This window comes from Anser anser, assembly GCF_964211835.1.
Source record: "Anser anser genome assembly, contig: HAP1_SCAFFOLD_182, whole genome shotgun sequence".
Taxonomy (NCBI): domain Eukaryota; kingdom Metazoa; phylum Chordata; class Aves; order Anseriformes; family Anatidae; genus Anser; species Anser anser.
The window spans coordinates 34,962-47,476 of record NW_028153625.1 but is presented as its reverse complement, the minus strand read 5'-3'; the positions used below and the strand labels follow the sequence as shown (position 1 = coordinate 47,476).

Here is a 12,515-nt window from a genome sequence, read left to right as displayed (position 1 = left end):
CCCAGTGTCCGAGAACTACATCTCCCGGCATGCTCTGGGAAAACAATATGGACTCCCGGAAACCCGGTGGCCAAGAACTACATTTCCCAGCACTCCCCAGAAAATTGAGCCTCGCACCTTGCCGTAGGACGCCATTTTTTGCTCTGTTACATTACCGGTTTCGTGTTTATGGAGGGTTTTCCCGCCGTTTTGGGGGGTTTCCCCTCAATTTCGGGTTTTCAGCTCTCCATTTCAGAGTTCTTCCCCGCAATTTTGGGGTTCCTTCCCCTAATTTGGTGCTTCGCCCCCCCCCCCCACTTTTGGGGTTCCCCCTCCATTTTGGGGATTCCCCCCAATTCCAAGCCCCCCACAATTTTGGAGGCCCCCACCATCCTTTCTTGGCCTGCCACCCTAATATTAAGGTTCTTTCCCCCAATGTTGGGGTTCTCACCACATGTTTGAGGTTCCTTCCCTTAATTTGGGGCTTAGCTCCCCGGGATCTGGGGCTTTAACCCCAATTTTGGGGGTCCCCCCCAAGTTTGGGGATTCCTCCCCAGGTCTGGGGGGGGTCCACATTCAATTCTGGAATTTCACACTTCCATTTAAGTCTTCTTCCCCCCAATTTGGGGGTTCACCCACCCAATTTTGCGGGTTCCTCCCCTAATTTGGGGGGACCCGACCAGTTTTGGGGGTCCCCCCCAATTGTAGAGTCCCCCACCCTCCTTTTTTGGGTTCCCCCCTAATTTTAAAGAGTTCTTCCGCCCAATTTTGGGGGACCCCACAATTTGGCCGTTCCTTCCCCTAACTTTGGGCTTCAACCCTTCGATTTTGGGGGGGGCTCCCCCCCTCTTATTTTGGCCTTCCGCCCTAATATTAGGCCTAACCCCTAAGAACCTTGACCCCTAAGCCTATGGCAACCACGGATCTAACCCTAACCCCTACCCCAACAAACCCTAGAAACCCTAACCCTAAAAACCCTTGCAGCCCTAACCCGATAAAATTTACCACACTAAACCCCTGAAGACTGTTCTGGGGGGTCCACATTCAATTCTGGAATTTCACACTTCCATTTAAGTGTTCTTCCCCCCCAATATGGGGGTTCGCCCACCCAATTTTGGGGGTTCCTCCCCTAATTGGGGGGGACACAACCAATTTTGGGGGGGACACAACCAATTTTGGGGGGGACACAACCAATTTTAGAGTCCCCCACCCTCCTTTTTTGGGTTTCCCCCAATATTAAGAGCTCTTCCGCTCAATTTTGGGGGACCCCACAATTTTGACGTTCCTTCCCCTAACTTTGGGCTTCAACCCTTCAATTTTGGGTGGGCTCCTCCCCTCTTATTTTGGCCTTCCGCCCTAATATTAGGCCTAACCCCTAAGAACCTTGACCCCTAACCCTATGGCAACCACGGATCTAACCCTAACCCCTACCCCAACAAACCCTAGAAACCCTAACCCTAAAAACCCTTACAGCCCTAACCCGATAAAATTTACCACACTAAACCCCTGAAGACTGTTCTGGGGGGTCCACATTCAATTCTGGAATTTCACACTTCCATTTAAGTGTTCTGCCCCCCCAATATGGGGGTTCGCCCACCCAATTTTGGGGGTTCCTCCCCTAATTGGGGGGGACACAACCAATTTTGGGGGGGACACAACCAATTTTGGGGGGGACACAACCAATTTTAGAGTCCCCCACCCTCCTTTTTTGGGTTTCCCCCAATATTAAGAGCTCTTCCGCCCAATTTTGGGGGACCCCACAATTTTGACGTTTCTTCCCCTAAATTGGGGCTTCGACCCTTCAATTTTGGGGGGGGGCTCCCCCCTTAGTTTGGCCTTCCACCCTAATATTGGGCCTTACCCCTAAGAACCCTGACCCCTAACACTACGGCTCCCACGGATCTAACCCTAACCCCTACCCCAAAAAAACCCTAGAAACCCTAACCCTAAAAACCCTTACAGTCCTAACCCGATAAAATTTACCACACTAGACCTACGCCTAAAAGCCCTAACCCTAAAAATTAAGACCCTCTAAACCCTAACCCAAAACGTAAAGATTCTCAAAGCCCTAACGCTGGAGACCCTAACCTTAAAAAAAAAAAAATAAGACCTTAAAACCCTAACCCTAAATACCTGACCATAACTAAAACCCTAAGACCCTAACCCTAAAAACCCTATCAACACTAAAACCACAAAATACTTTAAAACCTTAACACACTAACCCCCAAACCCTAACCCTTATAACTCCAACCCTAACAACCTTAAAATCCTAACCCTAAACCCTGGAAACCCTAACCCTGAAACCCAACCCTAGTGCCTTAGCCCTGAAACCTTAAAACCCTAACACCTTATTAGAAACACTCTGTAACCAATACCATAGGCTCAGGCAAGTATCTCAGTGAGGTAGCATTTTTATTCACGATTGCAATGGCAGGCGTCCCACAAGCCACCTACTAGTTCCATAACACAGTTTATATAATTTTTTTTTCCTCTCGGTGACCAGGACCATCCCCAGTTTCCCCATTGACTGGGTAATCCATGTTCACAATCTATCCAGTGCTTCACAGAAAATACACAGCTGCTGGCCTGTCACTAGTCAATTTTATTTTTTTCTTGACTGTTTTCCTCTTTGAGGTGGTAATGTTTCTTACACCGTGATTTCCACCCAATTGCTCTAAGGATTCTGGTTGTCTGCATTTTACAAGGTTGTCTGTTAAGCTTTCTTATCACTGCAAGCATATATCAATACCACCCTCCTTCCCTCTAAACGATGTAACTCTGTGCAAAAACATTTTTATTCCCACAACCTTGATCCCCTTACCCTAAAATCCTTATTCTCTTTAACCGTAACAACTCTAACCACAACCCTAACCCTTCATATCAACCCCCCGACGCTAATGACACTGACTAATGATCCAAACCCCAAACCCCAGGCAACCAACAAAGAAACAGACACAAAGCTGAAAACTACAAAAAAGGCAAAACCCTGGATACAGACCCCAAATCACAAACACGCTACCAAAATGCTACAGAAAAGCCCCAGACGCAGGCCCCAAGCACTACAGCTAGGCCCCAGAAGCTCTAGACACATCCCAAAGCCAAAATGCAATCCCCAAACACTACAGAAAAGCCCCCAAACACCAGACACAGGCTGCAGAAGTCTACAAGCAGGCCCCAGCCACACCCGGATGCAGACCCCAACTGTCCACAAGCAGCTCCCAACCCCCCCCCCCCCATGAACTGGACCCCCCCCCACCACCACCCAGATGCATGCCCCAGGCCCCAGGCCTCAGCCCCAGCCCCCACACCCCAGACTCAGGCCCCAAAGGTGTACAACCAGCTCCCAACTGCCCCCCTCAAAGGGAGGCCCCAAAGCCTGCCAGAGGACCCTAGAGCGTACAAGCAGCTCCCAACCCCCCCGGCACAGGCCCCAACCCCCCCCCAGACACAGGCCCCAAAGGTGTACAAGCAACTCCCCATCCTCCCCAGAGGCACGCCCCAAAGGTGTACAAACAGCCCCAACCCCCCAAAACCCAGACCCCTACAGCGTAGAAGCAGCTCCCAACCCCATGCCCCCAAGGCACATGCCCCAACCCCTCCCCCAAGGCAGGCCCTAACAGTGTACAAGCAGCTCCCACCCCCCCCCAGACGCAGGCCCCAAAGGTGTACAAGCAGGCCCCTACAGTATACAAGCAGCTCACAACCACCCCCCCAAAGGCAGGCCCCAACCCCCTCCAGATGCAAGCCCGAAAGGTTAAAACCAGCTCCAACCCCCTAACCCCCCCCGCCCCGCGCAGACGCAGGCCCCAAAGGTGTACAAGCAGTTCCCAACCCCTCCAAGGCAGGCCCCAAAAGTGTACAGGCAGGCCCCTACAGTGCAGAAACGCTCCAACCCCCCCCGCTTCCACCTCGAGGGAGGCCCTCCCCCCCCAGTATACACGAAGCTCCCAACCCCCTCTCAGAGGAATGCCTAAAAAAGTATACAAGCAGCTCCTAACACCCCCCCCCCCCCCCCCCAAAAGAGGCAGTCCCCAAAGGTGTACAAGCAGGCCCTCAAATCCCTTAGGTGTACAAGCAGGCCCTTCAAATCCCTTAGCCCCTGCGCCAGCTTTATTGGCGAGCAGCGAGGCTGGGGGGGGAGGGGGGCAAGACAGCCTTAAATAAAATACAAATATAAAAAGTGTTATAAATGGCTGTTATAAATCCAAATAGGATTACAATCAAAGTTTACAATTTATTAAACGAATAGAGGCAAGCAAGCAGCGCTGGGTGCGCCGGGAGTCTCTGCTCCCCCAGGACGCACGCCTGTTACGTAAGGCGGCTGGTTTTGATGCTCCCAGGCTAATACATATTCATTACTACTTCGAGAAGAGGCAGGGTTATTAGAATTGGTTTCCGGAATCCGAAACCCCTCCCAGGGGCGCCTGCGTACCAGTCTCTGGTGGTCTCTCGGGGCTTGCTCGGGCTGAATGCTGGTTGTCTTCCTCTCAGGCTTTTGTCCTTCAATTGTCCTTCAGCTCCCCCTTCCTCCTCGTTTGGGAGCCTCTGCGCCGGATTTCAGAAACTCTAGCAACATCCCCTGCAGTAGTCAGCACTTTTCCCTAAAAACCCCTTTGTTCTCTTATCACCTAGACCCGGGCCTCGATGGTAACCCTTCAAATCCCTTAGTGACACGAATTGCTGGACCATTCCTTACAAAAGGAAGGATAAAATATGTAGAGGAGCAATGGCACCCGCGAAAGCCCGGCGCCGCGGGCAGAGGCAGCGAAGGTTGACGGCAGAACAGTGCTCGGTTTGAACACGGAGAGGGAAAGCGAGGGGAAGGTGGCCGAAGCCGGCCGCAGTCTCTGAGCTCTCCTCCTCCTGATTGTTTTCTCTCAAAGCCATTTCTGTCTGTGTGCGGGCACCCGGAGCCGGCAGAAGTCCCTGTGAAGTCCTTCGGCAGGACGGAGGGCTGCGTGGGCTCCAGTGAGAGAGGGAGTTAGGAGAATCTTATCAAGTAGAGATAGAGCGCTGACAGCGTTAAACTAGGATGCTACTTAGTGTCTTTGCTAACTATGGTGCATTGTGCCAATTAACTAAAGCAAGAAGCCTTGGGCCCCTTACCAAGGTCAGTCTCCTAATAAGAGAGTGAGCCTGTCTTAAGAAACTGGGAGAAACTGGTCCTGCAGATGGACAAGAGCCAAGGAGCAACTGAGTCTGTGCAAAGACAAGAGGTCAACTAGCGGTGACGAGGAAGAGTCATCAATCTTCATGCCCACGACCTCCCGTGCTGCCCAGCGCTGAATAAACATACCTACTTTACAATCTCACTGATTGTGGAGTCCCTTTTCCGCAAGTCACTAGCAGCGGTTTCTTCCGCAGAGGTTTTCCCAGAGCCGCTTCAAAGCTTCCGTCGCGGAGCTGGGGCGTCGCAGGGGGTCGTCAAAGCACGCACACACACACACACACACACACACACACACACACACAGGCGTTGTTGTCCAAACAGAAAGTATTTACAACAAATTCGACAAGCGGTTTTCCTCTGCCAGCAGCAAATGCCTGAGGGCCCCTACAGCTTCACAAATCATAGCACAAAGAGCCTAAAGTTCCTCTAAAATTTAGGGAAATGATTCAAAATAGATCTGCTAGGGGAAAACGATCACTGGCGGCAGGGTACACAATACACGCGAGTCTCAGCTCTCCTCCGCAGGGTCAGTGCCCACGCCCAAGTGCGACGCTGATGGCACCCGAACATTTGCTGTAGCAGGCAGCAGAGCCAGCAGCTCAGGGGAGCAATTTTAAAAACCAGGAGGCACTTAATCCAACCCTTAATTGACCCAGTTACTGCAGGAGAGTCCCGACTACTCGCCCTGGAGTCCTACTGTCACCAGCAAAAAGCACCAACCAAAGCTTGGGGGAACTTTGGTACAGCACAAGAGAAGGGAGTGGGGGTAGCGTAGCCGTATCGCAGAGCTGCTGCTTTTCACACCATTTTATCATCCCTGATAATTGAAAGTAAGGCCGGGTGGGCTGACCCCACCACCACCACTCCTGGCAGCATGTTTGGTCCACAATGCTAGAATAATTATTTTGCTCCCTCCCGCCCCTACAGCTTCATTATCTGAAAAGATTACAGTCAAAACAATGGCATACACAAATAAAAGTCAAGAGTTGACATAGTAACTCCGGGATTTGGGTATCAACTGTCCGAGAAATCAGAACACTCAGGCTTCACAATGTGCCCAACATCGAGCTGTGCCAAGGGGGGGCGGAAGGAAGAAGCTTTCCGTTTAAGCCTTCAGAGCATCGCTCCATCACTACGTCAATTCACAGCCACCACAGCGTGCCGATGGACATCTTTCTGTGCCAAAAGAAACAAGTGCTTTGTCCTCTTGATATCAAAGGTAGCCACCTATAGTTACGGAACCATGCACAAGACCTTAACTCTGACCAGCAGGAAAACTTAGGACAACTGAGTGCAGATCCTGCCAATTTCTACCAGATCCAACTGTGCTTTAAGTCTCATTGCAAAGCCTCAGTTAGAAAAAGGATCACCTCGGGGTATCCAACAAGAAGAAGAGTTGTTTTCTTTTTTTTCTTTTTTTTTTTTTTTTTTAATATACCATAGGACTATGCAGTTCAATCATCAATCATCTTGGAAAGCTCAAGGAGGAGGTCATCCTCATCCTTCCCTGGGTCCAAGTCGAGCTCGGCTTCCAGTATGCCGTCTGAGAGTTCCCAAAGTAGCATCTCTAAATCCTCGTCTACAGATACGGGCGCGTTGCCTGTGGAACTCAGCCGGCGTGTCCTTGCTTCTTCTAGCTGGGAAGAAGCTGAAGTCGAGCTTGAGAACTCCATTGGCTCCACGGATTCTGCCTGGCTTCCAAGATGTGCTTCAGGTCTTGGCAGAGCAAGGAAGAGAACAATCAGTATATGCCATTTCTTAACGGGAAATCCCTTTTCTGCAAACCGGCTCTTAAAACCGTAGCCAACCCCTCCTGCACTTCAATCTTACCCAGGGATTGTTATTCAATTAACCCAGGGCTACATTTAGAGCCCAATATATTAGCAGGTACATTTTTCAGTTTGGGGGTTTCTCTGTGAAGCCAGAGCACCCGGAGTCTAGCAGAGATGGTTCAATTTTTGTAGCAAGAGGCACTTTGCCACCTTGCTTAATTTTCCTGTAAAAATGTTAAGAAGTCTCCATCTGCAAATATCTGTTTACTAAGTTAGTCATTTTTCCCACGGCACACTCAGCAGAGTTTGCTCCCCACTACAGGAAGCTGATCTGCAGCCATCACTTCCCTCTGCTCTCCCTGCACTCTTGTCACCTTGTATGTTTGTTCGGGTGGCATTCTTGAGGACCAAAAGGCAGAGGACACTACTCATCATTTATCACCTCACGAGGAAGTAGAAGAACTTCACCTCATCCTCATTTAGGTATTCAGACAGAGCAAGAAGTCACTGGAAAGCTGTACCGACTTGCAGCATTTAAAGAAAGTAAGTCTAATTAAGCATTCCTGCTAGCTGCTAGAAAGTCATTTCACGTGACTTATTTATCTTATAAGATAAATAAGTGACTTATCCTCTGATGGATTTGGGCTTTAATTATCTCAGAACCCTCCTTTTTTCCCCACCTGTGACAGAACTTATGTTTCACTGGGGATATACACCGATTGAGAAAAAGAACAAGTTGTGGTCATCACCTGTTTTGGGGATTTTCTTCAAGTCTGGTGGCTGGGACGTGCTCCAGCGTGGCTGGAACAGCCTAGAAAGCAGCAAAACAGTGTTTAGGACTCATGGGTAAAAGATTCCTTACTAGCTTTTTCCTCCATGCTGCTTCTCCTCTGGCATTGCGGAGCCTTAGCCAAAATACAAAACCAAGGTGCTCCTGAAGAAAGTTAATATTCACTTGGAGGTTACTAATGATCTTGTGTCTTTTAAGAACACAGCATTAATGGACAAAATCCTCCACACCAGAGAAATCACAGAATCACAGAGGACTAAGTAAATAGTGCCATTAATCTAATAAATATGGAAGGGTACTACAAGAATTCTGTAGGCAGCTACTGGATTTAAAAGGAAACAGAAGGCCTGTAGAACATTTGAGTTTTCCATCTTTTCTCCTAGAGGAGGGTATAAATTTTACAAGGGATCCATTTCTGCATTAGCCCCTGTCCTTACCATAGCTGCTTTTTTGGCTGGAGGTCCCATTGTGTCAGCATCGGAGGCAGTCCGTGGTTTCACAGCTGCTACAGCAGAGGGAAAACTGCCAGGTGCCTTACGTTTCAGTGCCTTCTTCTTGGGGGAAGCGACTTTCCCATCCCAAGGCTTCGCAAACATGTTAAAGTTGGCTAGAGTAAAAGGAAGAGAGAACTGATACAGTCTTGCTCTGCCTCATGAAAAATCCACGTTCTCTTCCTCATTTCCACGGCCCTTCTACACAGTTAACTGTATTTGGCCAGCAGAATTACACTGCCATTGCCTGGATTCTCAGCAATATCTTCCACATAGTAAACTCCGTCTACCAACAATCCATACAAAGGAACAAAGAAAGTGAATGGCTACAGTAAATCATAATCCAGGACGAGGGAAACTCAGACACAGAGCGATCCCAAGTGCAAGCAATACTCTAAGACGTTGTATGAAGTCTAGTAAGATTCACAAATGTTGACAGCTTTTGTATTTAAAGTCTTGCTCCCTCTAGGAAAGGAAAAGCAGCAGGTATAGTAAGACAAGAGAGTGTATGCAACTGTTGTACCAGCTTCCTCTCCCCTGCAGTGATGTCCCACAAAATTTATTAAGTTGTTCTACAAAATCCAAATTTGTAGAGTCATATTCTAGTCTCCCATTCCTGACCTAACGTCTGGCTGGCAGGAGAAGAAACGAAAGAAAGCTGGGTACTTGTTTTCTTTGTGTGTTTATTTCCTCGTGTCCCGTGAGACAGAGAGAAAGGCTACAATGTGCAGTGCATGCAGCCTTTAAGCCCTCCTTATCTCCCTCACACAATCTCATTTTACAAAGTTGATATAATCTTAACAACGAGGCCTTTGATCCTCTGTCATTTTTGACAGAAACTGGCCCCCCACATTAAGATGCTGATGCATGCTTTACAAACACATACATGTGTCAAGCTAAGCAACACATGCCAAAGAGGAAGGTGAACTTGAACTCAACACAGGGAGGACTTCATACCATAAACAGATGGCAGAAAAAAACAGAATACCAAAATTAGACTAAAAAGCCCCTCAATGTGTTAATTTTCTAGTGGGAAATACAGAATACCATCACGTAATTAACGAAAACAGACATGGTTGCACGTTCTGGCCCTTCTTTGCCTTTGAACTTTGTAGCCTTAAACTCTTTTATCCTCCGCATTGAAGGAAAAAGCAAAGCAGATCCTGAGCAAATGGAACTTGCTCAATATGGGAAGCACCTCACCGGGGCAGGTATTAAAGCATCTTATTACCTGATAGCTTTGTGTTCCATAACGATTTCTGCCCGGCTGGGGCAGGTCCAGGTTGTGCTGGGGGAGCTGGCACATTTCCTCCACTCTGCTGCATCCGCAGAGCTTTCTCGCGCTTTATTTCTTCCAGGGTTTTAACACGCACTTCTCCTTCTGGCTTGGCTTTACCTGCCGGCTCCTTCGACTGCACTTTGCTGGGCCCGGAAAGAGTGAGCACACTCTGCTTCTTGGGCTCACCCTCAATTTTTGCCCCTGCGCTGGGATCTTTGGTTTTACCATGCCATTCAGCCTGGGCTTTGGCTTGACTTTCTCGAAGAGCTCTCTCACGATGGATTTCCTCCAGTGTTTTCACATGGATCTCTCCCTTTGGCTTAGCAGCCTTCCCTGTCATCATCAAGAAATGAGAAGCACCAGCATTTAAAGAGAGTCCAACAATAGTTTAAGTCTCCAAAATTTGTCACAGTACTAAGGAAAACTAAGCCTGAGCGTTCCCAATAACCCATCTTAGGACAATAGCCTAACATTCTCCTCCTCCTCTGAGCCACTTGTTGTATTTTGAAGACCAGCCCTATCCAGAGAGAGTTGCTACACAGAAATGCTAGTTTACTTGATTACTTTTTCAGACTGCATTTCAAATTCCTGCTCCCGGCAGTGGCTCTATTCTAATTGTATATGATGGTTCACAGAAGCAGCTTAAAACCTTGACAAGGCACAAGCGGAAAATAAACACACACCTAGAGGCAGATTTCTGATAGTGGCTGTCAGAAGAGCTTCAGCACTCGAGCAAGAGGAACCAGTTCTTTGTTTTCATTTGAATTCCTTTTTAGGGCTGTATGAAAACGGTCTAAGTTCACGGAAAGGAAGAAGGAGAAAGTATATTTAATAGCCAGTTGTTACCTTTCGCAGTACTAGTCCGTTGAGAAGGTAATCCTAGTCTCTCCTTCACAGACTTGGGAACTTGAACTGCAAAACAGAAAAAGACCAAATTAGGGAGGCTGCATAAACGTCAACTTTGTGTTCACATTCGAAAACAAGGCAGGAAAGGTAACTTTGAATCCCGGTGATTAAGACCTCAGCCAACATGCAAAAAGAAACATCGCAGGAAAAGGACAAACAGAGAGCCTAAATACAAAACCCGTGAATCACATCCAGATGCCTGTTTAGTAGCTGTACCTCTCTTTGGTGCTTTGTCAGCATTTCCCGGAACCTCCACCTTCTTCCCCAGCCTTTCAGCAAGGCTGCGCTTCACGGGAAGGGCGCTTACATCAGCTTCAGACAGAGAAAACAAGGAATATTTTAAGAACATTTCTTTGCAGGAAGATTTGAGAACAGTCAACCACAAGCTTCTATTTTTCAAGCATATTTTCATAAAATTGCCTTTCAGCTGCTAAATGGTTTTTTTGCCATTTCTGCAGTCAACACAGATCTCCACTGCAACGCATTTTCCTCTCACACGTCAAAAATACTCTTCGATGCAGTCATATAGAGAAGGCGGCACCTAAATAACAGCTCATAAAAAGTTCTTACCCACGGAGGCTTTCCGTTTTCCTTGTTTCTCAGCAAGATCTAGTCGAACCACAGGTTCCTCCCCTAAAACAAAAGTAAAATTTTTCTATTTCATAGAGACCAGTAGCCAATAGAAATAGTATACTGTTAGCCCATGTCCAAAAAAACCCAGCAAGACACTGTTTTGACAGCTAAACCACACAAACTCATATTACAACTATAATTAACTTAGAAAAAGTATCCATAGTCTCAGTGTTTGCCTCAAATTCCAGCTGAATGTAGTCGAGAATGAATCTGAGTCTGCTTGACAGCTATACTTTGTGCAGAACAGAGCTGCATAAGCAAGCAGAATATTATTAGGTACAAATGCTGAGAAATATTCCTTTCTAAGGTGAATGTCTATGAGTAAAAGTACTTCTTCACTTCTTTCCCTTTCAAAGGAATTTGCACAACTCTAAACAATATAATTTATACACAGACTCCTATCGCACTACTGTCCACACGTGCCACTGTCAGCCTCTTTAAAGCTTCAGAAATTGCTTCTTACATAGCACTGTCCTCTAGAGCTCTTTCTTCTCGTTACTCTCCTGTTTTTCAGTTATCCCCCTATTTGCATACTGACACATTTTTTTCTTTCTCCTGCTACTGCACTTAACCTGAGCACCAAAGCTTTCCAGTACAACCAGGGACTTTCAGCATAAAAGCATGTTTTGAACAGAAGGCGGCAGCACCAGGAGGCTAACAGGGGTGAATTGCCTTCCTTCTTGCTTAACCTTCCAGTTGAGGAGTAATGAAATCAAAACAAAAGCATTAATTATTACCTTCCTCTGTAGACAGTGTCACAGTTCTCACCACTGTCCGGACATTTTCCTTTTCCGGAGCAGGAAAAATCATAGAATCGACGGGAGGAAGAGAAGATCTTGAAGGACCTTCTGCTCAGAGCAAGCAAAACATAAGGAAGTTTACCAAACAGAAAAAACTATCACGAAGAACAAAAAACTGTAATTATTCATTACTGTCAAACATACAGTGACCAGAGCATGCAAATAAGAGAGGTGACTAATTTGCCTCTGGTTGCCCTTGGAATTCCCATCTAGAATACCAGCTGGCTGAGAATCAGGTTGCTCGATGCCCCCAGCTAAACATGGAAGTCTATCCCTCAAGCAGCTCCCAGCCACCATCACCTGCCATTCTGAAGCCAATCAAATTTCACTTCTTTGGCAAATAGTTGGATTCACCAAAGCATAGCCAGCTGCCCGGTATTACTGGAAGAATTTTTTTTTGAAAGAAAAATCATCACACAGGATGAAGGTGAAGAGGGTAAGAAAGTAGGGAATATTAACTCACCACCGTGTCTCTTAGTTTTTTCCTTCATTTTCTGCAATTTGATTTCTTCAAGTGTTTTTATTCCAAAATTCAGACCGTCCTCTGAAAACAGAAAACAGTTAATGAGACTAAGGCTTAGAGGCACTCACTGAGGACCACAGATCCTCAGGCTTCTTAGTGCTCAGGAACTTTCAGAAGTATTTAGAATAAACCCTGTCAACACTCCTCACAAGTGAAACAACCATAGAATCAA

The 12,515-nt window shown here is 47.2% G+C and overlaps 1 protein-coding gene across 3 annotated transcripts; it reads right to left on the bottom strand.

The window, feature by feature from the left end:
* Positions 1 to 6,457: 6,457 nt before the first annotated feature.
* Positions 6,458 to 12,219, bottom strand: LOC310891781 (zinc finger CCCH domain-containing protein 11A-like). Of its 3 annotated transcripts, XM_083854009.1 has the most exons (7): positions 11,758 to 12,219; positions 10,958 to 11,020; positions 10,328 to 10,699; positions 9,434 to 9,814; positions 8,149 to 8,318; positions 7,671 to 7,732; positions 6,458 to 6,865 (listed from the first exon to the last, which is right to left on the bottom strand). In XM_083854009.1, exons 4-7 carry the CDS (start codon positions 9,525 to 9,527, stop codon positions 6,604 to 6,606), a joined length of 588 nt encoding a protein of 195 aa, XP_083710135.1. In that variant the 5' UTR covers positions 9,528 to 9,814; positions 10,328 to 10,699; positions 10,958 to 11,020; positions 11,758 to 12,219; the 3' UTR covers positions 6,458 to 6,603. The 3 variants fall into 3 exon arrangements, with proteins under 3 accessions (XP_083710135.1, XP_083710133.1, XP_083710134.1); XM_083854007.1 differs by having other exon boundaries at positions 9,434 to 10,699; positions 11,758 to 12,198; XM_083854008.1 differs by lacking the exon at positions 6,458 to 6,865 and having other exon boundaries at positions 7,453 to 7,732; positions 9,434 to 10,699; positions 11,758 to 12,196.
* Between the last annotated feature and the right edge of the window lie 296 nt (positions 12,220 to 12,515).